Here is a 22,697-nt window from a genome sequence, read left to right on the forward strand (position 1 = left end):
CATTGGTTTAAATCCACACAGTATCATTCATTCATTTTTGTCAGATCTCTATGTTGTTACAACTTTTCTTTCTGGGGTCTGTACAAAAGAAAAACTTCTACAACCCCAATTCCAAAAAGGTGAGGCACTATGTAAACATATCACATGTTAAAACTTGGACGTTTTATTAGCTCATGAAAAATATCTCATGACTGGATATAAAAGGAACATTTTAGAAAGGCAGAGTCTATCAGAAGTAAAGATTGGCAGAGATTAACTCCATCATCATAAGTATGTAATTCAAAAGCTTGAAGAATCTGGAGAAATCTCTGTGCACAATAGACAAGGCTGAAGTTAACACTGAATGCCTAAGATGGCTGGATCCTTAGGCAGCACTGCATTAAAAACAAGCATTATCTGTGCTGGAAATCACTGCATGGGCTCAGGAATACTTCTAGAAATAACTGTCTGCCAACACAGTTCACTTTACCATCCACAACTGCAAGTTAAAGCGTTAAGAATAGACAACATGTGAACGAGATCCAGGAATGCTGTCTCTCCAAAGCTCATTTAAAATGGACTGAGGCAATATGGAAAACTGTTCTGTGGTCAGATGAATCAAATCTGACATTCTTTTTTTGAAACCAGGGATGTCGTGTCCTGTGGACTAAAGAGGGGCACCATCCAGCTTGTTATTAGTTCAAAAGACTGAATCTCTAATTGGATGGGGTTGCATTAGTGCCAGTTTACACAGCTGAAAAGGCACAATGCCGAAAAGTATTAGAGCAACATGTGCTCCCATCCAGACGACATCTCTTTTAGGGAAGGCCTTGCATATTTCAGCAAGACAGTGCGAAACCACAGACCACAACCATCACAACATCATGGCTTCACAGTAGAAGTCCGAGTTCTGAACTGGCCTAGCTGCAGTCCAGACCTTTCACCAACAGAAAACATTTGAAGCATCATAAAACGAAAAATCTGGCAAAGAAGAAAAACAACTGTCAAGTAGCTGGACTCCTTCATCAGTGAAGAACGGGACATTATTCCTCTCCAGAAACTCCAGCGACTGGTCTCCTCACTTCCTAGGCGTTCACAGACTGTTGTTAAAAGAAGATGGGATGCATGGCCCTGTCCATGTCCACTTTTCTGAGATGTGTCACTGCCATCAAATTCAAAATGAGCTACTATTTTTCCATGAAATGGTAAAATGTCTGAGTTTTAACATATGTTGTTGTGTTCTATTATGAATAAAATATGGATTGCATTCTGTTTTTATTTCAATCTTGCAAAGAGTGCCAACTGTTTTTTTTTAATTGGAGTTGTACAAGCTACAAGTATTCTAATTGTTGAAGGAATTTGTTTGTTTCTCATTAGAAATGAATGACATTTGACTGCCACTTCTAAACTTTGATTTTTGTGTTGATAATAGAGTGAGTTCTGTCTTAAAACAAAAAAGTAAAAAATATGTTAGTTCTTGTGCTATTCCAGTTTATATCCATATTTGGCAGGGCACTGAATACGAAAATGTTATTAAGTACTGTACATAAAATTGCTCAAGACTTAAAGTTCAGAGTAAGACAATAATCACCAGATTTCAGTTTTATTTCACATGTAAAATGTGTGTCCTCCATAAACAAGTTTTCCTCTATTAACTTAAGACTGAATCCCATTAGTCAGTGATAAAAAAACATAAGTGTGGCTCAGCTTTCACAGTAATACTGAATAACTGGACAGCAATAGTGTGAATGCTGATTCAGCATTTCCACTGTTAATGTTTCTCTGAATTGCAGGATTTTCATGACATTTGGAGCATGTTTCATGAGCTCTTGAGGTTGAACCTTAGTGCTGTTGATGACCCACTGACCTTCACTCAGTTGCTAAAAATCATACTCAAAGAACCAGCTAACATTACCGCTACTCTGACTAACATAATTTTGCTTCCTATAAAAACAATTGTTACAGTAAAAAATAAACCCTGCATTACAAATGAAAATATGAAATTCGCACATGTACAAGGTTGTTGTGTGGTTTACTCATTACAGCATTAGCAGATTAATTAAACCTCTCCTGACCTTAAGTTTACTATTACTGCAGTGAAAACTAATCTTACTACAGCAATGATAGAATGTCTCTTAAGCAGCATCCACATTATTTCTTATACAATGTTCAGAAAAGTATCCTGCTGATGCAAATGTATGTTAACATTTTTCTTACTGTCTTATGATAGCAGGGTTGCACTCCAGTGTATAGAATCATAGTGTTGTTAGTTATGCATCTTCAAAGTCGAAAACAAGTATTTCAAAGACGAAAATTGTGGGTGCCAGATTAAATGTATGGGTGCTGCTGAAACAGGAAAAAATTGCCTGTAGGTTAAAAATAATGTTGGTAAATACTTGTATTTGCTGAAAGTCAGGAAACTCCATCCTAAAAGCTCCTCAAATATTTCACACAAAACTTGAAATGTCAGCCTCACTGTGAGGCTCAAAGACAAGGCAGTTGAAGAACCTGTAAGTTTAACACTTTTGAAAGTTTCAGAGCACTAATATTTGGTGTCCATAGATTTGCATTTATTATTACAGCACCTTCTCATTTTGCAAAATTGACCAAAACTGCTCTTATCAGAGCCATGATACCAACATTGAGCCAAAATGACTAGCAAATAAAAAATATATCAAAAGAAATAAACCCACCTGAAAATATACACTTCCTCAGCCAAAGTATGAGTTAGAGATTTATTTTCCATATTACAACATACAAAGTCACTGCAAATTTTCAGGGACACTTAGAAATGATTTCAGCTTACAAATGCAATAGAAAAGAGAAAATTTGGATATATCAAAGTGATTTCATTGTTAAAAAAAAAAAAAAAAACACCAAGGCACTGACAAACAAGGAGAATATATGAAAAGCTGTTTGATGTGTGTATGATTGCGGATTTAATTACTCACATGACATACAGTACTTGAAAAATGTGTGAAGTGAGGTAAGGTTTTTCCGAGCCACTCGGTGCTCCTTGTGTCCAACTACAAGAAAAGTCTTTTCATGAAAAATATTTGCATTATAAACAGACAAAAAATAACACCCATTTTTTTTCCACATGATAGGAGCCACAGTAAGGTCACAATGCTGGTCAGCTGCCATAAGGCAGCATATGACTAAATGTTACATAACGTACAAATTCATTTATCTTTTCTTAATGTGACATTTAAATGTGACGAGTTATGTTGAATGTAAATTAGACTTTTTTTTTTTTTTTTCTTTTTTCTTACAAATTTCTACTTGGGTACTTTAACTGCCCACAGTGGAGCCATGTATTGTAAGGGAGATATTATCACAGGTGCATCTTATTGCTTAATCATTTTTGCCATATTAGCTTGTTTTACTTTGATGAAATGGGACCAACCCCATCCAGTGTGCCTTTCCAGCCAATCAGAACAGATTTTCACTGGTTGAAATGAACAAATCCACATGAAGATAGTATAAAGACACTTTGATGAGACTCGTAGAGAGAGTGGGACAATCAGAAAAGTAATGAGGTTGAATATGGAAAAAAGGAAAGAAAAATTCTGCCTGTGTATGGGCAGAAAACATGTTGCAGTGACTTGTCTATACCTGTACTGAGTAAAAAATAAATTAATTAAAAGCATTTCTCTTCAAGTCTGACCAAATCTCCAACCCCACCATCTTGTGCATGAAATCATGCATCGCTTACTCCCTCAGTGGCTTAGGGATCATGTGTACAGCACTGCGTTCAGTCTGACTCCATCTTGGAAATAAAAGGAAGGTGGAAGCGAAAAGTCGCTCCTTGTGTCCAAATTCCTTGAAGATTCTTCTTGTTCCACTTGTTCACTCTGCCATTACCTTCTTCGGTTTTCTTTCAAATGTTCTGCCACATTCTTCACCTTTTCCTTGGGTTGCACTTATATTCCTATCCTGCTCATGTCAGCTCTCCTCCTACCCCTCACATCTTGCGAATGACTACAACAGCAGTGAGAACACCCGCCAGGAAAACTCCAACAGTCTGCCACGTGGGAGTGCCGAAGTAGGACCGAATGCCCTCCTAACATTCAAGAGAAATGAATATGAGAAATATGCTTTACAAATGCAATCTCCTATTACATAATGAATTTGATATGCATTTAGCTGGTGGTTTCTTACCCAGCCGCCTTGCTCCCTGATCCAGTTGATTACATTTTCCCGGAGGTAGTCTATGGTCCAGCTGATTATTGTTCTGATAATATCAGGAACTTGGGTCACAAGAGCCTGTTAGGGTGTCATTAAGAGATGATTCAGATAGGCCTAATTCCCCCCAAAAAGCATGTCTCACTTTTGTTTGTTTTTTTAATTATTAGGCGCTCATATACAACAGAGCAGCTGCACTCACTTTAATGACAAGGCGACAGGCGAAGTAGAACAGAGCAACCACCCGGCCCCAGTTGAACTTCCCATCTGAAAAGATCTCCACGGCTACTTTCACAAACATGTCTTTTGTGGGGCTGAGCGAAGAACTGTTTATCATCCTAAGAAACATCATTTTTGACAATAAGGGACACACTTATTACAAATTAATTCATGCAAATGATGTGGAAGACAAAAAATGTAACTGACCTTCGGAGCTCTACATTTCCATCCAGCTCGTCACCAATCTTCTGTAGGCACTTGGCAAGCTCCTTATGGCTTGGGTCACATATCTCTCCTCCACCCAGCTGTGCCCTTGTAACTGTGGCATTACCTTCTCCATGCCGCCGAACCCGCTCATAAATGAAACTACATAAGAAGACATGGTCAGGAAATTGTAACAGGTAGGATATGACATCCAACCAAACAGAAGTATATACTTACTCTTTTAACAAAACAGCTCCCACTTCCAGTATCTGGTCTGTGGTATTACCTGAGGGACAAAGGTCAATGTCAGGTTATGGTGTAACTACTGATTTAAAAATAACATCATATTATCTATAAACTATGTATTACTGAAGATCGTGGTGAGATATATACATGTATTTAGTGTCACTTTAATCTATGTTGACTAAGATGAACAGAATTCAAAATATTTACAATAATACTCAATTCTTTCGTAAACAAGTTCAACGTGAACGTGCAACAAAACCGACTGAGTAAATATGTATTACAACCTTGAAATAATTATTCTTCATTACACAAAGACATTCACTGCCCTTCAAGTTTATTTGCTTAACTTTGTCAATGCTGTCGCTAGTGTTACATAAATAGGCATTTTTCTTTGGGACATTTGAGATCAAATAGAGCTTCCTGTTTCAGTTTTGTTCATCAGTATTTGCTAACTCACTGTTGTGTGGCTATACCGGGAAGCTAACCGAGGTAATGTAAAGGCACGGGGGATGTCCTAGCATGAGGGCTAACGTTGATGTTAGCTCTCAGGCTAACTTCAGTTTAGCTCGCAGGGAAACTCCCTAAAACAATTAAATAAGAGTAAATTGTGTATATTTCGCCTGATCTATGTCCTTCACGCGGTTGGCGACACTGTCAGAGCCCATTTTATTTTCAATATTGATGATGCTAACTCTTACCTTTATCACCTCCTCCCGGGTGTAATGCCATCTTGTTGTGTGTTTGGATCGTTAGTACTTCCGCACAATCATGTGACGATTTTTATTTGTTTGTGGCACAGCTGCTCAAAAGGGGAGCGGTGCAGATTTCAGACGTGCTGATCTGAAAAACGCTTGATGGGACTGGCGGTGATAGTTTACAACAAAATGGATGGGTGCAATTCCATCCTCTGTAGACTGTCATTTATAGATCTACAAAGCGCAGACAGCCACTTGAAAGACGCATATGAATGTCGCTTTTGGATCTTTTGGACAGGAAATAATAAGAAGTATGTCTGAGGGATCAGTTTACAGAAACATGAAAATGTATTAAATTGTACACAACATAGCGAAATCCACATTTCTACATAACCTAAAGCATAGAGAGGTGGCTGGTACTCTTGAAAGTATCTAACAATTGTAGTAAAAATATATTTGTATATTCGAAGTTAATGATGATAAAATGCATGTGTTTTCATTCTTAAAATGAAAAAAGATCAGTTAAATAAATAAGTCAAAATACATCTGTAATACAAGGGGGTACAGTGTCATATTAATCACCAAAGGGATATACAATTTCATATCGAAAATATCAGTTAATCAGTAGCAGAGCTCATGTTCCTCTCAAACCAGCTCTGAAGAAATAATGCTTTGTTTCTTTGTAATAAGAAGATCAACAAATATTCAAAACATGTTGTCAGAATTTGTGAGCCCTAGCTTCTCAGATACGTCATTTCCTGTGCATCTGAGACTTCCGTGCGTCGCGCGCATTCACAGGCCTCTTTACGACTCGGCTGGCAAAGATGGCGGATGCACAAGTATGTACGAGAAAACGGCGTGGTGACTATATGTTAATATTTCTACAGTTTAGAGGACAGTGTTATCTCAATTCAGTACCCCATTTTCTTTATAGTCCGTTTATACACGACTTCTAGCAATTTCAGGGGACATTCAGGCCTCAACAACTGGTATTTGTTGTTGCCGTTGGCTTACCCTCGTGTAACGTTTGACTGGCCCGAATGCTAACTTTGGTAGCCTAGCCGGCTAAATTTCTTCTTGAGCTGCGAGTATAAAAGGGACTTGCTTTTTACTTTTCGTGAGTGATAATGAATTTGGCTCATAAATGAACCAAAAATATTTACATTTTTAATGGAATTTAGTGGAATTTCACATCTGTTAATAGAGGAAGTTGATCCCGAATTGCCGAGCGAGGCCAGCTCTCGAAGTGCAAACTAGTGTCATTGTTGCACTAATATAGACCCTGTTTGAACTTGTCGATCCTCTTCTTTCACAGACCGAGCGGGCTTATCAGAAACAGCCCACCATCTTCCAGAACAAGAAACGTGTTCTGGTCGCTGATGGTGGCAAGGAGGCCAAGGAAAAGCTCCCCCGCTACCATAAGAGTGTCGGGCTGGGCTTCAAAACCCCAAGAGAGGTAGCTTGAATAATCATATTTGACATGTCACCCAGATTAAAACACTGTTTTCACGTGTTGGCTGCAAATGATGTTTTATCTCACGATGGTCTTCCAAGCCTCCAGGGTTCTGACGAAAATGCCTTTTGGCATTACTGATGCATTCAGGAGTTACTTTACATATGGCAATTGTTAAGCGAGCAATGATGCTAACAATCCCCCTTTCTCAACAGGCTATTGACGGCACTTACATTGACAAGAAATGCCCCTTCACTGGAAACGTCTCTATCCGTGGCCGTATCCTCTCTGGTTAGTTTTAATTGAGTGATTTGATAGAAGGGCTTGGGGTGCTCCATCTGAATTTACCCAGGAGCTTGCCATTGTTGAGCATCCTATTCTTTTAACTACTTATGATTTTTGTTGTCATTAGTGATGGGCCGATCCACTTTTTCAACTTCTGATCAGATTTTGATATGGGTACCCATACCCCTTATGAATTTCAATATTTATCTAGTCAAAATTAATATTATTTTGTGATATTCTTTGTGTAAGGTTACATAAAGCTGTAATAATCTGAGACACGATTTCTTCAAGAGCAAATGACTTAAAATGTAAAAATCTAAATCTTATTCCGAATAGATTTATTTAAACTGTGTTAGTTTCACATAGAAACAGGTGGTAGCAGCAAATGCAATGTTTTAAATTACTCTGCAGTTCAGAGTAAAAACAGCAACTCTAAACAACCAACAGCATCACAGGGCTACTGCAACAAACTGAATATGTAAAATAAGTGTATTATTGAATGAAAAATGTAAATATAGAAATAAGCATGAAATCAAAACCCCAAATAAGTAGAGCAATTATTCAACAAAACATGATATATCAGGGACTATTGCAGCAGGAAGTAACAGATGTGGAACGTTCAAATTAAAAATTGTCAAAGGGAAAGCTGCTGCTGAAAACACAAAATTTTCTGATGTGGGCATTCTCTCAAGGAGAGCGACAACTTTTGTGCTTTTAATGAGTAAGATTGGTTGGAAGTACCATGTAGCTTCTGCAGCTACCGTGTTTCTTCAGAGTGGCTTTCTGACCTTGAAAAATGCACAGCCCATCTCCTTGTCTCATCGTGGACTTACTTGCTCAAGTCATGGATTAAAACACCATTAAACAGCTGTTTTATCCATTGTCATGACTCAGTCACTTGTATTAAAGTCACAGACAGGACCACAAAGTATGGTCGCCTTGTGTTCTTGTTAATGACTCAGAGCAGAGCGAACACACCTCTTGCCTCATTACTGTGCTTCACATTAATCAGACACAAAGAGTTGATGTTTGGCTTGTCGTCAGACTGCTCTTTGATGTAGGTGTAAATATGGTGGGTGAACTCTGACTGAGCTGGTTGTTATGTAGCAGCAATGCATGCTGCATGGTGTAGTGTTAGAATTTGGATCAGCCCAGTCAGTCTGATATACAAACAGATCGGCCCATCTCTTGTGATCATCTTTTATGTAAGTGGTAAATGCAACTAATGCTTTAGGTATAAAAATAAACTCCATGGACGGATGCAGATGAAGCCACCCAAGCCAGAACTCATTAACAAGTTAAGCTGTCTTTATTGTCACTGTCCTGCAAATGATGTTTTTCTCACGATGGTCTTCCAAGCCCCCTGGGCTCTGACGACACTGCCTAAAGGCAACACTGATGTAGTAAAGTGGCATTCATAGTGGGGAACTTTTTAAAATGTATAGTCTTATGACCTGATTTTAATGTTCACTTAAAAGTTGCAGCTTATCACCCAAGTCATTGCTCGTGTTTGTGCTCCACAGGTGTGGTGACCAAAATGAAGATGCAGAGAACCATTGTTATTAGACGTGATTATCTTCATTACATCCGCAAGTACAACCGCTTTGAGAAGAGGCACAAGAACATGTCTGTCCATCTGTCACCTTGCTTCAGGTACTGGGCCTCTTAAATGTGCGGTGAATTGTAGTTATTCTGCTTTACATACTAGAAAAATCCTCAAGACATAAATGCCAAAGATCTAAGAGTAAAAAGATTTTTTTGTTTTGTTTAATTTTAAAACATACATGTCACAAGATCAGTGTTTGCTGCAAATGATGTTTATTCTCACGATGGTCTTCCAAGCTCGATGAGCTTTGACGACACTGCCTTTGGCATACACTGATGCAGTCTTGCCTTACAATCTTGCTCAAATAAGGTTAAACCTTTATAGTTGTTGCCTTGGAATCACAAGCACCAAACGCCTGTTAATGTTTCTTTTTTTCCTTTTCTGTAGGGATGTCACAGTTGGAGACATTGTGACCGTCGGAGAGTGCCGACCACTCAGCAAGACCGTGAGGTTCAACGTCCTCAAAGTAACAAAGGCTGCCGGAGCCAAAAAGCAGTTCCAGAAATTTTAGGTGTGATAAAAAGGCAGCTCTTTGCTGATTTGTCTCACTGTCAAATAAAGACATTCTTGTTTAAATTGTGTAGTATTCTTATCAACCTTTATGTATTGACACCACATACATGAAATATTAATTTGTGTATCGTCAGTGTTATTGGTCTTATTGGTAAATGGATATGACAATCTTACTGCTAATTAAGAGATTTTCAGCACCTATAATATGTGATTATAAAAGCGCTGATCTTTACAGGAAACCAAAACAAACTTTAGAACAGCTGATGGTAGAGTTTTAAGATGAGGGTTGCTTATGCCTTATAAACAGTTTATTCACCTGTTGTCCAGTAAGCATCACAAATGTTTTGAGTCTGTAGCTGCACTGTAACTTACACCTTGGCATTGCCCCCACTTGGAGAAGTCCTAGATCTACATTGAGTCAGGGCGTAAACAATTAGACACATGACTTGAATGTATTGAAGATTTAAAAAAAAAAAAGAAAACCTCTCCTTTTAAACCAAATCAATTAGTGAAGCATTTGTTTTTCATACTGAAGCCTAAACAGGAAATCAGCACTGATGTGAATACAATAGTTAAACCAATGAAATAAAAAGTATGCCAGAGATTAGGTAATGGAAACTGATTTTAAAATAACATATTTAAGCTTTAAATGGATTTTTTCAAGGTAGAACATGACAATATAGTTCAGGAACCAGAGGTAAAAATGACTACAGTAAAACATTTTGATTTCTTAAAACCTGATTTATTTTTTAAGAAGTCAGTGAGTCAACATAAAGACAAAGTGCAGTAATGTCTGAGGGATGATGGAAACAGTTTATTTGTCATTTCCTCCCATTTAAATCTTCCACGGTATACTGAGCAGATGTTTCTTCACATCAGTACTTTTTGGTAGTTTCTAGTCAGGGTGGGAGTTTCCTCGTACTATTTCTAGGTGAGGGGCTCCACGTAAGGCTGCTCGATTATGCAAAAATCAATTTTCATTGATACTGAGATCATGATTATTAAACATTAGCAATCAATAGTTTTAACACATGTATCACGTTCCTTTTTGATCTTCGTCATAGAACACCTACTTTGTGTTTGATTTGACACTAGTTGATTATGAAGAAAGATTAGGACCCCAATGTGGATAGTAAAATACTGAAGTACTTGAAACTGGGATGGAGAGGGTTTTAGAAAGATACACGAGAATTGTAATTTCAAAGAAAACCACTAGAGCTCTGCACCGGGCTGCAGACCAAGAAAAACCCCTTTGGCAGAAGAGACACCTTCAAGCCAGGCTTAAATCTGCTAAGGACAACCTGGAGAAGGATTATGAATACTGGAAGCATGTCCTTTGGTCAGATGGAACTAAACTAGAGTTCTGTGGCCACAGAGATGTGGCCACACTCCTTCCTAAGCAGTATGATGGCTGGACATTCCCATGGTGTTTATACTTGCGTATAATTGTTTGAACAGATGAACGTGGCACCTTCAGGCATCTGGAAATTGCACCCAAGGATGAACCGGACTTGTGCAAGTCCACAATTCTCTTCCAGATCTTGGCTGATTTCTTTTGATTTCCCCATGATGTTACACAAAGAAGCAGTGTGTTTCAGGTGTGCCTTAAAATACATCCACAGGTGTGCCTCTAATGAACTCAAATGTTGTCAATAAACCTATCAGAGGCTTCCAAAGACATGACACCATCATCTGGGCTTTCCCAAATTGTTTAAAGGCATAGTAATCTTAGTGTATGTAAACTTCTGATTTTGAAGAAAGTAATAAAAATGGTCTAAAAAAATCTTTTTCTCATTATTCTGGCAATTAGCAAATAAAAATAATTTTGGTAATCCTAATTGACCAAAAACAGGAAAAGTTTTATCTGATTTAATGTTAGACGGTGAGAAAAAAAAAAGTTTATGTACCTTTTTATATAGTGTATGTAAACTTCTGGTTTCAACTGTGCGTGTGCTTCAGTGCATCTGGATCTGGAAACCTTGTCAAGGTGGAAGGAACCATGAAGAAAGAAGGATATGTGGGGATTTTGAAAGAAAACCTGAAGCAGTTGGCAACAAAACTTGGTCTGGGTCATCATTTTTTCCAGCCCAACAACGACCCAAAACATATGTGGCTCCTGGTGAAGAACTACCTTCAGAAGACCAAAGTGAGCGTTATTGAGTGGCCTGCACAAAACCCTGACTTGAATCCCACTGAAAATCTGTGGGGTGACCGGAAGAAGTAGGTCCATGCCAGAAGGCCATCAAATCCGGAGGAGCCTGAGAGAGAATGAGCTGGGATTCCACAGAAGACGTGTCAGACACTTGTTGAAAACAACTACAAATGACTGCAGGCTGTTATCCAGCAAAAAGGAGACACTATTGACTATTAGCATGAGGGGGGCTAATAATTTTGACCCTGATAGTTTTTGGGTTTTGTGGAATATTTTCATTTCTGTGTGCAAAGTAAAATAATTTCCGCATCCAAAATAAAACTAAGATATTTGAAAAAGCTGTGTTAAAAATGCTTTCCTCTGTTTAACAGCACTTGAGAAATACATTTAAATCAATGAAATTTTCATGGGGGGCCAAAGGCTAATTTTGTCCTCGTGTAGATAGAGCAAAAAGAAGAAACAACAACTTGCCAGATTACTAGCAAATAAAATCCATGGTATAAATGGCAGTCAAAACTGAAAATTCGAGGCACCCTGACATAATAAAAATTGAGAAGGAATGTCTATGCATTTCAACTCTGAGTCCTCATCAGGACCTGGTCTGAAGGTTGAATTTCTGTATTATAAATCCTTTTTTGTACAAGGGTTTTGTGTTGTTCTAGTATTATGAGATAGTGGAATTTAGAGTTTTGTGAGCTTTAAGCCGTAATCATCAACACTAAAAAAGGTCTCCATTTTCTTCACTGTGTATGAGCAGAGGTGGAAAAGGTGCCACACTATTTTACTTTAGTAAAAGTACAGTTGCTTTGGTCAGTAAAATGTACTTAAGAAGAAGTAAAAGTACTGATCTATAAATCTACTCAAGTGAAAGTAAAAAGTGTGTCATTTAAAGTTTACTTAAAGTACTGAGTAACTTATTTTGAAACCCATGAGGCTTTCACAGTAAAATTTGATCTGTCCTTATTTGCAAAAACTACAAGAGAATATAAATGTCAAACAGGTTGTTTTTTTTAAGGTCTGACTTAAACCAAAGTAAAGTGCAACAGCTGTTTTTGGATGAAATGTGGAATCATTGTCTCCACTGATTGTCATGTTATTTATTTGTTAGTTTATTTGACAGGGGCCATGCAAAACAAAACTGTCAAGCCAGAGTTGGCTATAAAGCTAATTTTCATCTGTGGTGAAAATCAAACTTGTGGCCATTTTCTTGTTAGCAGAAAGGTCAGACCTCCTTGTTTTGGATTTTAGTGTAATTTTTTTTTTTTTTACTCAGCTCAGTACTTCCCCCAAAATGCACTAAAGTAAAAGTAAAATAACTGATTTTAAAAGTACTCATTAAAAAAAAAAAAAAAAAAAAAATACATGTATGCAAATAAAGCAACTCAATCACAGTAATTTGGGTAAATGTAATTTTGTATTTTCCGACTCTGAGTATGAAAAGAATCTAGAATATATTGAAGGTTCAGTTCTTGAATTAAATCACAGGGAAAAAATATTTCTTTCCATGATATTCTTATTTTTGGAGATGCCCTTATATAATGCTACTGGTAATTTCTGGTTTGGATTTGACAGCCAAAATCCATAAATTGCAGATAAAGACACAGCGATTAATTCCAAAGTGATCCAAATAAACTTTAAAGTGATGATGACAATAACAAAAAATATATATTTTTAAACAAAACTTTACACGGCCTTGTCATAAATTGCAAACTGATAAATTCTAGGAAGAGAAACCTCAAAATTCCTGTTTTTAAAACCTCATTCAACAGCAGCGCCTCCCAGTGTCTGCACGATTTTGTGTTACGACTACTTCCAGCAGATGGCGGCAGAGAACTATTGGCCAAGTCTAGACTTGAGTTAAAGATTTGTCTGTGGGGAAGAGGCTTTGTGAGAATGTTGCACACTTTTGGATTAGAAATGAATACTCAAATCTGGGGTCAAACCTCATGAGTGACAATAATTCAAACCTCATTTCTACACACTATAAGCTTCAGTAGTGTGTAGGCTTGTGGCCCGTGTTAATTTTCATTTTTCATGGCCTTGTTTGTGTTGCTTTACTAAGACAGTCACTTGTGAAAAGGAAAGATAAATTCACTTGACTTCCTATAAATAAATAAAACATCCAAATAATAGAGTGGATGGTTGAATATTCAGTATGCAGGGCATTTAGCTATTTCTTATGGAATTTATCATCCCAAAATCCCCTTTCTTCTTGGGATTTTTTGCCGTAACCTGAGACAAAGTCAAGACCAGTATGCGTGAAATAAAGACAGATGAGTGGGGTTTTGGTGAACACATGTTGATAGAAATCTGCTCAAATAAGCATTTTACTAAAGCAATCAAAGCTAAAAATCTAAACAAACACAGCCATGATTTATGGACTGATTCAGGAGTTTAAATGTGATCACTCACAACAGCTGGTGGTCATAGCATCTCTGCAGCCACAATAAGATCTGACCTCTTTCTTTTGAATTATAAGCTTGCTGAAGCTCAGTGGTGTTTAAATCCAAATGCATGCAAATTCAGGCCCTTAGCAAGTTTGAATGTCAACATATTCAACAAAGTCATTTGCATGTGTCCTTATTTCAGCTTGAGAAGATGGCAGCCTGTCTGTATGGGAATCACCCAGACTCCCCCTCCCCTTACTGTCTGTCAGAGGCGTCAGCATTAACATAATGATGCAGTTTATGTTGTCCTCCAGTGAATATGGACCATATGTTGATGATGTGAAGAGGAGAAAGTGTCTCATGTGAGCTCAGCCGTATAAGTAGCTCCATCATTAAATGATTAGCAGAGCAAGCAGACGTCATCTGAAAGGTTGTTTCATAACAATCAAACATTTTCTGCAATTACAGCTTTTCTTCTTTTGTTGCACTGACAAAAAATCCAGACTACAATATTTACCTAAACAGCGTCTAACCGCAAATTGTCTCTTTCTTGTGCTGGGGGGTTTTCCCAGCTCCTTCTCCCCAACATTACAGAAGGATGGGAGGGCCTCGGGATGCTCTCTGAATAACAGCAGGACCCCTCTCATGAGCAGACACCCCAGGGAGCAGGACAGTCCAGCAGGCCACCCAGCCCTCATGCTCCCACAGAGTGTTTGTTTGAGAGCAGAGATCAGATCTTTAAAAAGCCAAGCTGCTAGTGTCAAACTGTGATGGATATATGCTGTTGGACAAACATGTTGTGTAGACACCAGTTATCAGCTGAGTTAACCAGATTTAACCAGATGAACTTCAGCTTTTTGACACTGGTAGATATGTTTCTTAAACAGCATGACTCTTCCCGCCTCCATTTCTCCAGATGGTGCTGCGAATTTCAGTAATGGAGTCTAATTTTCCATTTGGAGGCATCTCCAAAAGGTGAAGGTGGACAGTTAGACTGAGATTTAGGGCTCCATCCGTCATGGGTCGACAACCCTAACTGGGCAGTGAGGTCAAAGATAGCTTTCTGCAGAGTCTTCCCTGATTGTGACAGCAAACACACACACCCATGGCCCTTTTGAACTATCTCGCTTCACATTCCTCCAGTTTGCCAACATGTTTACCCAGTGTCACGGAGCATGCCTGCAGTCGTGCTTACTTGTGTATCTAGTGGCAGGGATGTTAGCTCAGAGGGTCAAACCAAAGAGGGGGATAGCTGCTATCATAACAAAGTCCTTCTGGTGTCCCAGCAGGAGGGTAGGACACTGAGGGGGTGGGTGGGTTGTATAGTCCCCTGCTGGAGCCTTGTTCTGGGTTGTTTGGAGGTTGTCAGCAGCACCAAGACGGGGTCCTACGAGGCTGTAGCAGAGCTGATGGTCTGAACAGATGGAGGTTGTATTTTACAGAAGAAGATCCTGAGCTGTGACGGATAAAGGCCTTCATCCTAAAACCTCAACTTTACAAGCTTTCTCCACAAATGCCTATGCTAAAGGTTAAATATATTATAGTCAGAAACATTCTTGTCATACATTTAACCATTTTATTGCAAAATGGATAAACAGTTTTACTTGGAGGTGAAGGCTCTGTTCAAAAGATGCTCCCTGGGTTAGTTAAGCAGCATGCTTTCCAGGGAGCGCATGGCTAGAAACCCCCACATGGATAGATCCATTAATGACAACACGTATTGAATACAATAAAATATGGTCAAAAGCAATTAATCCATAGTAGCACAAATCTAAATGTGAGGGTGCAACAAGCTTTATGCTATAAAGGAGGAGGCTGGGGTGGAGGAAGATAAGCTTTGTCAGCAGCAGCGTGGTGCATCAGCATTAATGGCAGGGAAAGATTAGTGAGAAGTGCATCACATGTCGATACACCGCTGGGTTTCAAAGACAGAAGTGTGGGGGTTTTTTGGTCATAAGTTTTCCATCCTTTCCATTATTCCTTCTGAATTGGGGCAATCAGTTGGTATTTTACAAAGTAATTTCTTAGAATTAAGATAATAATCTTATATATATATATGCTCCTTGACAATTCCATGGTAGTTTCTTTATTTTGACCCACTAAATTAAAGTGAGTCCGTCCTTAGTAATTTTAACAGTTAAGGGTTAGGGTGAGGGTAAAATATCTAATTACCAGAGAAGTTCCATGATTTTATAAGGAATTACTTGATAATGAATACATTTTGGCATGTGATACTGCCTTAATATTACCTTATTCTGAGTTACTATTTGGTAAAATGCTGACTTATATCTTAAGAAATTACTACATAATTACACTTATTACTAAAAAATTACTATGTAATTAGGGCCAAGCAAAATAAACTGTTACCATTTTAGTACTGTCTCTTTGTTCAGTCATTTGTTTTCTTCAACTTAAGGCCCAAACTGAAAAAAAATTGCTGTGAAATGATGATGAAATTTTTTCAGAAATCAGTTTTGATTTCTGATGTGGTAGTGAGTCCCAAAGCTAGAGCAGCTGAGAACCTCTGACTCACATAATATATTTATAGGTCATCATACTGTCCATATTTGGATAAATTATTAATAAATCAAAATGATTATTAAAAAGTAAAATATTTAAATTAATATAATAACAAAATAAAAATTGTTAAATTATTATCATTAATGAAATTGTTATTCTCTTTCACTGTATGTGTAAATTTGGGTATTGACAGTTTTAATCAATAACAAAATTGCAATGCACTTTCATACTTATTAAGGATTGCCAACTTGCATTAAACTCCTGTAGCAAAGTCAGGTCTCGTCTAGTAAGGATATGACAGAGAGCCCAATACAAACCTAGGAAAAAACTTTTAATGAAAATCAGGACAGTCCTTTACTATAGACAATCCCTTGCCACAGGCTATAAGTGTTTAAGCCCTTTAAGCCTGAAAACACAAATTATAGCCAGAAAATTCTTATTTTTTAGGAAACGAAATGTTTATTTAACTTTCTACTGAAATCCCAAAAAAATATCAAAATTTCCATAAAGTTTAACATTTATATTGTTTGCGTCTCATTTAATTAAACATTAGGTGTTTTCGGTAACTCATAATCCACTTGAGATCTTTTTTATCATTTTTTTCAGATAGTATTCAGAAGTTTTATTAAGTAATTTATTGATCATATTAATTAGATAGAGGTATCATAATAGTATGTATAAATTATGCAACAACAGACTTTAAGGGGTTAATCCAGTGGATAACTTCACTCATGGTGCAGACTATCTTACATAAAAAAACAATAATCCACAAAAAAAAAAAAAAAAAAAAAATCAACAAAGGCATTCCAACAGTGATCACTGCACAACAGGCAACATCTTAACACATCTACACACTCTGCCCAAGGGCATGATGGGAAAACACTGCCCCCTCCAGATTTGAAATTGCAGTGTCTGTAACTTAGACCAATTGACTTGACAGAGTTGGATCAACACTGTCAAATTACTCAAACACCAAATGCCATTTCTCTCAGAATGGAGTTAAAATTATACTTTGGGAGTTCAAATCAACTCTAAACTTTAGTATAAACACTCCACCATTTGCTGTAGGCCCTGTTTACACGACAACATTTTCAGGTAAAAACGCAAAACTTTTGTAGCGTTTTGGCTGCCTGTTCACACCAGAACAGTGTTTTGGTGCCTGAAAACGGAACAATTTGGAAATGGGCTCCAGAGTGGAAGGCCATCAATTACTGAATTAGTGACAGTTTGTCTAAATCCCTGCTGGTATTTGCTGTAGTAACTATTGTCAATGCATTAAATGATTAAAAAGTAAGCCATTGCAGGCAACTTGTAAGATCTGCTATAGATCTACAAATTAGTCATTAATAAAGGGTGGGTAGATTTAAAATGGGTCTAAGTTAGCAGTATTTACCCTCTGTTTTAGCTCTCAAGGACCTTTTCAAGTAGTCTTTCAATATGCAACAATCACAATAAAGCATCTCAGTGCTAGGGTGTACAACAGAAACATGGTGGGCTCTGGTCAGGGTCAGTGCAGGGTCACGGTACACATCTGGACATATCATCAGCCCTCCAGATTTGCACAAAGACAGACCTCTGTCTGACAACATCCTATTAATAATCTGCAGGATTACCCTCTGTCACAAAAACATGGCCATGTGTTTGACCTGCAAACTGTACTTCCAAATATTAAAAGTGTTTAAATGGGGCTTTCTGCAGGGTTTTTGGTGCCAGGATTCTGTGAAAGCCAGTGACAGTGGATCTGATTGAGAACGAGCATGTCCAGATCTATGACTTTCAGGTTAGAGGCCTCGGTCACAGTTATCAGTGTGTGGTATCTGCAGCAGCACCGTGAACAGCTTAACTGATTTGAAGTAATTTAACACATGTGGATCCTGCTCATCTTCTGCACACACCTTTTATCTAAGAACTGCTAGAGCGTGTTTCCATGATCATGTGTCTGTCTGTGCTGTATGCATACACAGACTGCTGATTTTACTTTTCATGTGGGTGTAAGCAATCTGAAGGGCAAAGTTTCAACCCTGCTGCTCGGTGCCTGCAGATCTTTACGTCTAAGCGTATCGATTGCAGAGATGTGATTGATCGCCACTCACCTGGCCTGTCTGGTAAGCTGAGAGCTATACAACACATCCCAGATTTGCACGCCAACTCCTAATTCAATATTCTCATGTTCAACCACGTTCATGCCTGCCCGTCAGACCGACTGTGTCTGACATGTGTTAGAGCTGTGGGCACCTCCAATTTTACACCATGTTGTCAGATCAAAGTCAGGGGGCTGGAGTTGGTGGGCCACGGGACGGGGTGTTAGCGTGCAGCAGAGCTCTCGGGTCATGTGTGAAGCATCCAGCACGGCTGTCAGCGGAGCATCCCTGGGGTGTGCTCGGGGTGACTGATGACCTCACACTGGAGCCCCTAAACCTACCATCCACAAACAAGCATGCTCTGAAATGCAGCACCTCATGGAAGACACTTACCGCCCTTTCTATGTTAAAAAATAGCAGAACTTTAAAAATCAAAACAGGGAAAAAACAACTAAGAGTTTCCCCACAAATACCTCAAGTTTCATCTTTTGTGTGCAAGCCTTTCTGGCATTCTTTGAGCTTATGTTGGAAAGTTCAACAAAAGACCTGTAAAGTGTAACACTTCTCTCTATAAAAGGTAACAGGAGAAACTCAAAGCAACGCCCCACAGCAACAGTTTGTGCTGCTATTGAGCAGCCCCTCTCCAGCAGGAGGAATTCACCCCAGCAGATGGTGGGGCCGGGGCCCTCGAGGCCTCAGGCAATGCTACACCCTGGGACCCGGATACCTAATCGTGCCCTGTTGAGCCTCTCACCTGCTGCTCTGCCTACTCACAATGTTATCTCATCTCTCTGACCTATTGTGGCTCCCATCGCTGATAATGACAGTTGAGAGACCAACGTGGTGCTGGAGCAGAGGCTGGCTCTCCCTGGAGAGAGACGGAATCATGGGAAACCTCGGAGTAATCAATCTCTCCGTCTTGCCTCCTCTGGTGGATCTTGTTTCTCATTGCGACCTGCAGAGAGCTACTGTGGTGTTTGCGTTAAAGGCGCAGATTGCTTTGATTTTCAGGGCAGCTGTTCATGTTTTTGGTCACTCTACTTTTGCCCTGATGTATTGTAGTGAATGAAAAGTGAATGTGGCCTTCATAAAACAACATTCCTGCGTTTGCACAAATCTGTCAGCTAAACAAAGCAGTGTCACCCTACAACTCAAAAAATCATTAAATATTCCCTTCTGTGATGTTTTAGATTTTCTCTAATTATAAGCGTTTCTCACAGGAGCTCACAAAGTATCACCCTAGAGATTTTCTGCCATGGGTAAATCACAGTTGAAAACTAAATTCTCGTAACCCACTTTACCAAACCACAGTTTTGAGGAGAATCTCATTGTTGCCACTCTTTTTCTCATTGTCTCCCCTGTTTTAATGTTCACTTGTCTTGTTCCCTTCCAGTTCCTGTGTGACCTCGGTTCCCACCGTCTCACTTGGATATTGTCACAGTGGCCCAGTTCTCACTGAGCACTGTTGGAGAGTTAATTAGTCTCTCACTGCTTTATTCTGGGAGTGAAGCAACTCACAAGGCAATTAAATAGATAACAGACTGAATGAAATGGTCTGATTTTCAAAAATAATGGAACTTATTTTTCAATTTATTGTGGATGATAAAAAGAAATTCTGTTTCTTATGTCAGAATCGGTATCAGGAACACTTTATTGATCTGCAGGAGCACAATGACAAAACATTTCAGTCAGAAGAGACAATACAAGTTTAGCAATGATTTATTTTACAAGGTAGGTAGAAAACATGAAATATCTTTTGCAAATAGACTAACGGCAGGATAGAATACAGCCCTTTGTAGTCTAGTCACTGTGGTGGAAGGAGTAGTGGACTTCTAAGAAGCTTGACCCAGACACTGATAAGAAGACTTGGAGGTAGTGATGAAGGGATGCATGAAGGAGCTGGACCTGAATACCAATGAGATGTGATGGAGGTGGCTGGGGTGGAGGAAGGCTGCAGGGATTGCACTGAAACAACAGACTGTCAAGTGATGACGTGAGGTCGTAGGCAGGTCGGCAGGTGTGTGCTCTCCAGTGATCTGACAGTCTGGCTGAGTCGTCTAGTGTGTATGAGGTCAGAGGATTAAAAATGAAAAATCTTTTGAAATTACGCTGAAGTCTGTGGTCTCTCACAGTTTTAAAATCATTTCAGATTAAAAAATTGTCTAGTGTGTGTGGCCAGCCTAAGCTTCATGAGAGTTGTTTAAGCTCCCATCATAAATGGAAAGAACACAAGACTATGGTACTCAAGTAAAAGTACAGTTAAAGCAAAAGGAAATTCATTTCAACGTTTACTCAAAGAATATCATTGAGCCCCCCAACTACGTTGTTTAGATAAAGCCATACCTTTAAAAACATGGATCATTTACTATGCAACTTACCACTGTGTATTTAAGCCGAACTACTGGTAAATTTTATGTTGTTGACGGAAAACCCAGATCTATTTTTTTTACTTAGTAGCTGGATGCCTTTCAAAATGTAGTTAAGTATGACACTTCCCCACAATATATGCTTACATGAAAGTAAAGTTACTGACACTTAAAACTACACAAAAAAGTCACTTTCAGTGATATGAAATACAGTAATGCAATTACTTTCCACCCCTTGACTTGGGGGAGCTGTCATAGTTAAGATTAAAATTAAAAGTCTTGTTTTTGTCCATATTTTTCTTACATAAAGGAATAGGAAGGGACATGAGTTAAACATTGGTCTTTCATTCTAGGTAAGGAGATCCAATAGAGATCCAAAAGAAAGAGCAAACCAAATTACTGTTTGTGTGACTTTAACTGTGCTCTCTTTGTGGTCAGATAATCAATGTGTAACAAAGAGCAAGGAAGAGGAGTTCTTTACACCCCAGACAATGCAAAGAGAAACAGTGTACTGTTCACATTTGACCTCCTTGGGTCACTTTACTGTTCACAGTTCCGCTATTAAAGGTATGTGAGCCTTTGCTGGGTGGCTAGATGATTTAGGATCACACATTTAAAAATTATGGTTGGTTTTCCTGCATGCATTTTTTAATTCAGAAAGTCTGGAAGATATTTTTGTCTTTATAGCTTGGCAGAACAACACATACTCAATCAAATGTACATTAAGTGTAATGTAAAAATGTGCCTGCAATCAAGAGATTATGGATGTTTTTCTGCTTGAAAAGGGCTCAAAAATAGGCTAAGATTGGGTTATGTTGGTGTACTTATACGTTTTTCCAGCTGGCAGGAAGTGAATTTCAGAGTCTAGCATCAGTGAAAGACTGAAAACAAGAAAACTGAGAAGAGTTTTCTAAATGCTGTCTTTGTGTGAAAAAATGTAAATGGAGACAGCTATTCATGTAGAGATCATGACCTCCATGTCCCATGTGGAAGTTATGGCCCTGGCTGACATGCTTTTTCTGCAGGCAAAACAAATTTTGAAGCAGAAGCCCCTCCCTGAGAAACACAGGCGGATTAGGGGGGTTTCACTGCAAGAGAAGCCAAAGTGACACAGCTGATAACCTTGTGCCATTGTGTGCCTGGTTGCTAGAAACATTTCTTTTTTTCACCACTGTGTGTAAGACATGATGGAGATAACAACAAACCCCAAACATTCTCCAACAGAAAAAACAAACTCAACATTTCTGCACCACTTAAATCAACAACAAATGTCTTTATCTTAAGATGGATCAGGCCTTTAAGACCACCACCAGTCAAAGAGCGGAAAGTCTGATGGCTGTAATGTTATGTCTCTTAGGACTAAATGGCCTTTTGAAACTTATGAGAAAGCAAATGTTAAAAAGGGGATTTATGAATGCAGAACAGTTGCAGAAAATGCTCTGATTAGTAATATTCTGATGGACATGCCATACAATTTATTTAGCCCCTGTACCCCTGCTGTGTGCAGCATTTAAAAAACACCCCGTGTTACCACTAAATCCTAGTGTTTAAAACACTAGACCCTTGAGTTCAGAAAGCCGAAACAATATTGAATTAAAAGCTGGCACATTCTGTAGCTACATCAGCTTGCCCACATAAATAAAAACAGACTGTATAAAACATGGATATTATCTCAGTAGCATGTCTTTGAAACCCAACAATGGCAGTCACCATAATGGAAATGCTAACACATGGAGCTACGGCAAGCTTTAAGCCTCCAACCAAACAGTCATGTACTATGCACCTGGCTTTCAGCCATGACCTTAT

General features: G+C 38.6%; 2 protein-coding genes and 3 non-coding genes across 5 annotated transcripts; 4 read left to right on the forward strand and 1 right to left on the reverse strand.

The window, feature by feature from the left end:
- Positions 1 to 3,519: 3,519 nt before the first annotated feature.
- On the reverse strand, positions 3,520 to 5,651 carry LOC121529111 (apoptosis regulator BAX-like). Its single transcript, XM_041816809.1, has 6 exons — positions 5,532 to 5,651; positions 4,825 to 4,873; positions 4,591 to 4,749; positions 4,367 to 4,502; positions 4,141 to 4,245; positions 3,520 to 4,042 (listed from the first exon to the last, which is right to left on the reverse strand). Exons 1-6 carry the CDS (start codon positions 5,560 to 5,562, stop codon positions 3,944 to 3,946), a joined length of 579 nt encoding a protein of 192 aa, XP_041672743.1. The 5' UTR covers positions 5,563 to 5,651; the 3' UTR covers positions 3,520 to 3,943.
- A 604-nt stretch (positions 5,652 to 6,255) lies between these two features.
- On the forward strand, positions 6,256 to 9,448 carry rps11 (ribosomal protein S11). The gene is made up of 5 exons (XM_041778636.1): positions 6,256 to 6,367; positions 6,844 to 6,984; positions 7,197 to 7,272; positions 8,790 to 8,919; positions 9,260 to 9,448. The coding sequence occupies exons 1-5, from the start codon at positions 6,353 to 6,355 to the stop codon at positions 9,381 to 9,383; spliced, it is 486 nt and encodes a 161-aa protein (XP_041634570.1). The 5' UTR covers positions 6,256 to 6,352; the 3' UTR covers positions 9,384 to 9,448.
- On the forward strand, positions 7,047 to 7,131 carry LOC121504034. Its single transcript, XR_005991417.1, has one exon. It is a non-coding gene; the product is annotated as a small nucleolar RNA SNORD35 (small nucleolar RNA).
- On the forward strand, positions 8,591 to 8,674 carry LOC121504035. The gene has a single exon (XR_005991418.1). It is a non-coding gene; the product is annotated as a small nucleolar RNA SNORD35 (small nucleolar RNA).
- LOC121504036 lies at positions 9,073 to 9,157 on the forward strand. Its single transcript, XR_005991419.1, has one exon. It is a non-coding gene; the product is annotated as a small nucleolar RNA SNORD35 (small nucleolar RNA).
- Positions 9,449 to 22,697: the final 13,249 nt, after the last annotated feature.

The sequence above is a fragment of the Cheilinus undulatus genome, linkage group 21 (assembly GCF_018320785.1).
Source record: "Cheilinus undulatus linkage group 21, ASM1832078v1, whole genome shotgun sequence".
Lineage (NCBI taxonomy): Eukaryota > Metazoa > Chordata > Actinopteri > Labriformes > Labridae > Cheilinus > Cheilinus undulatus.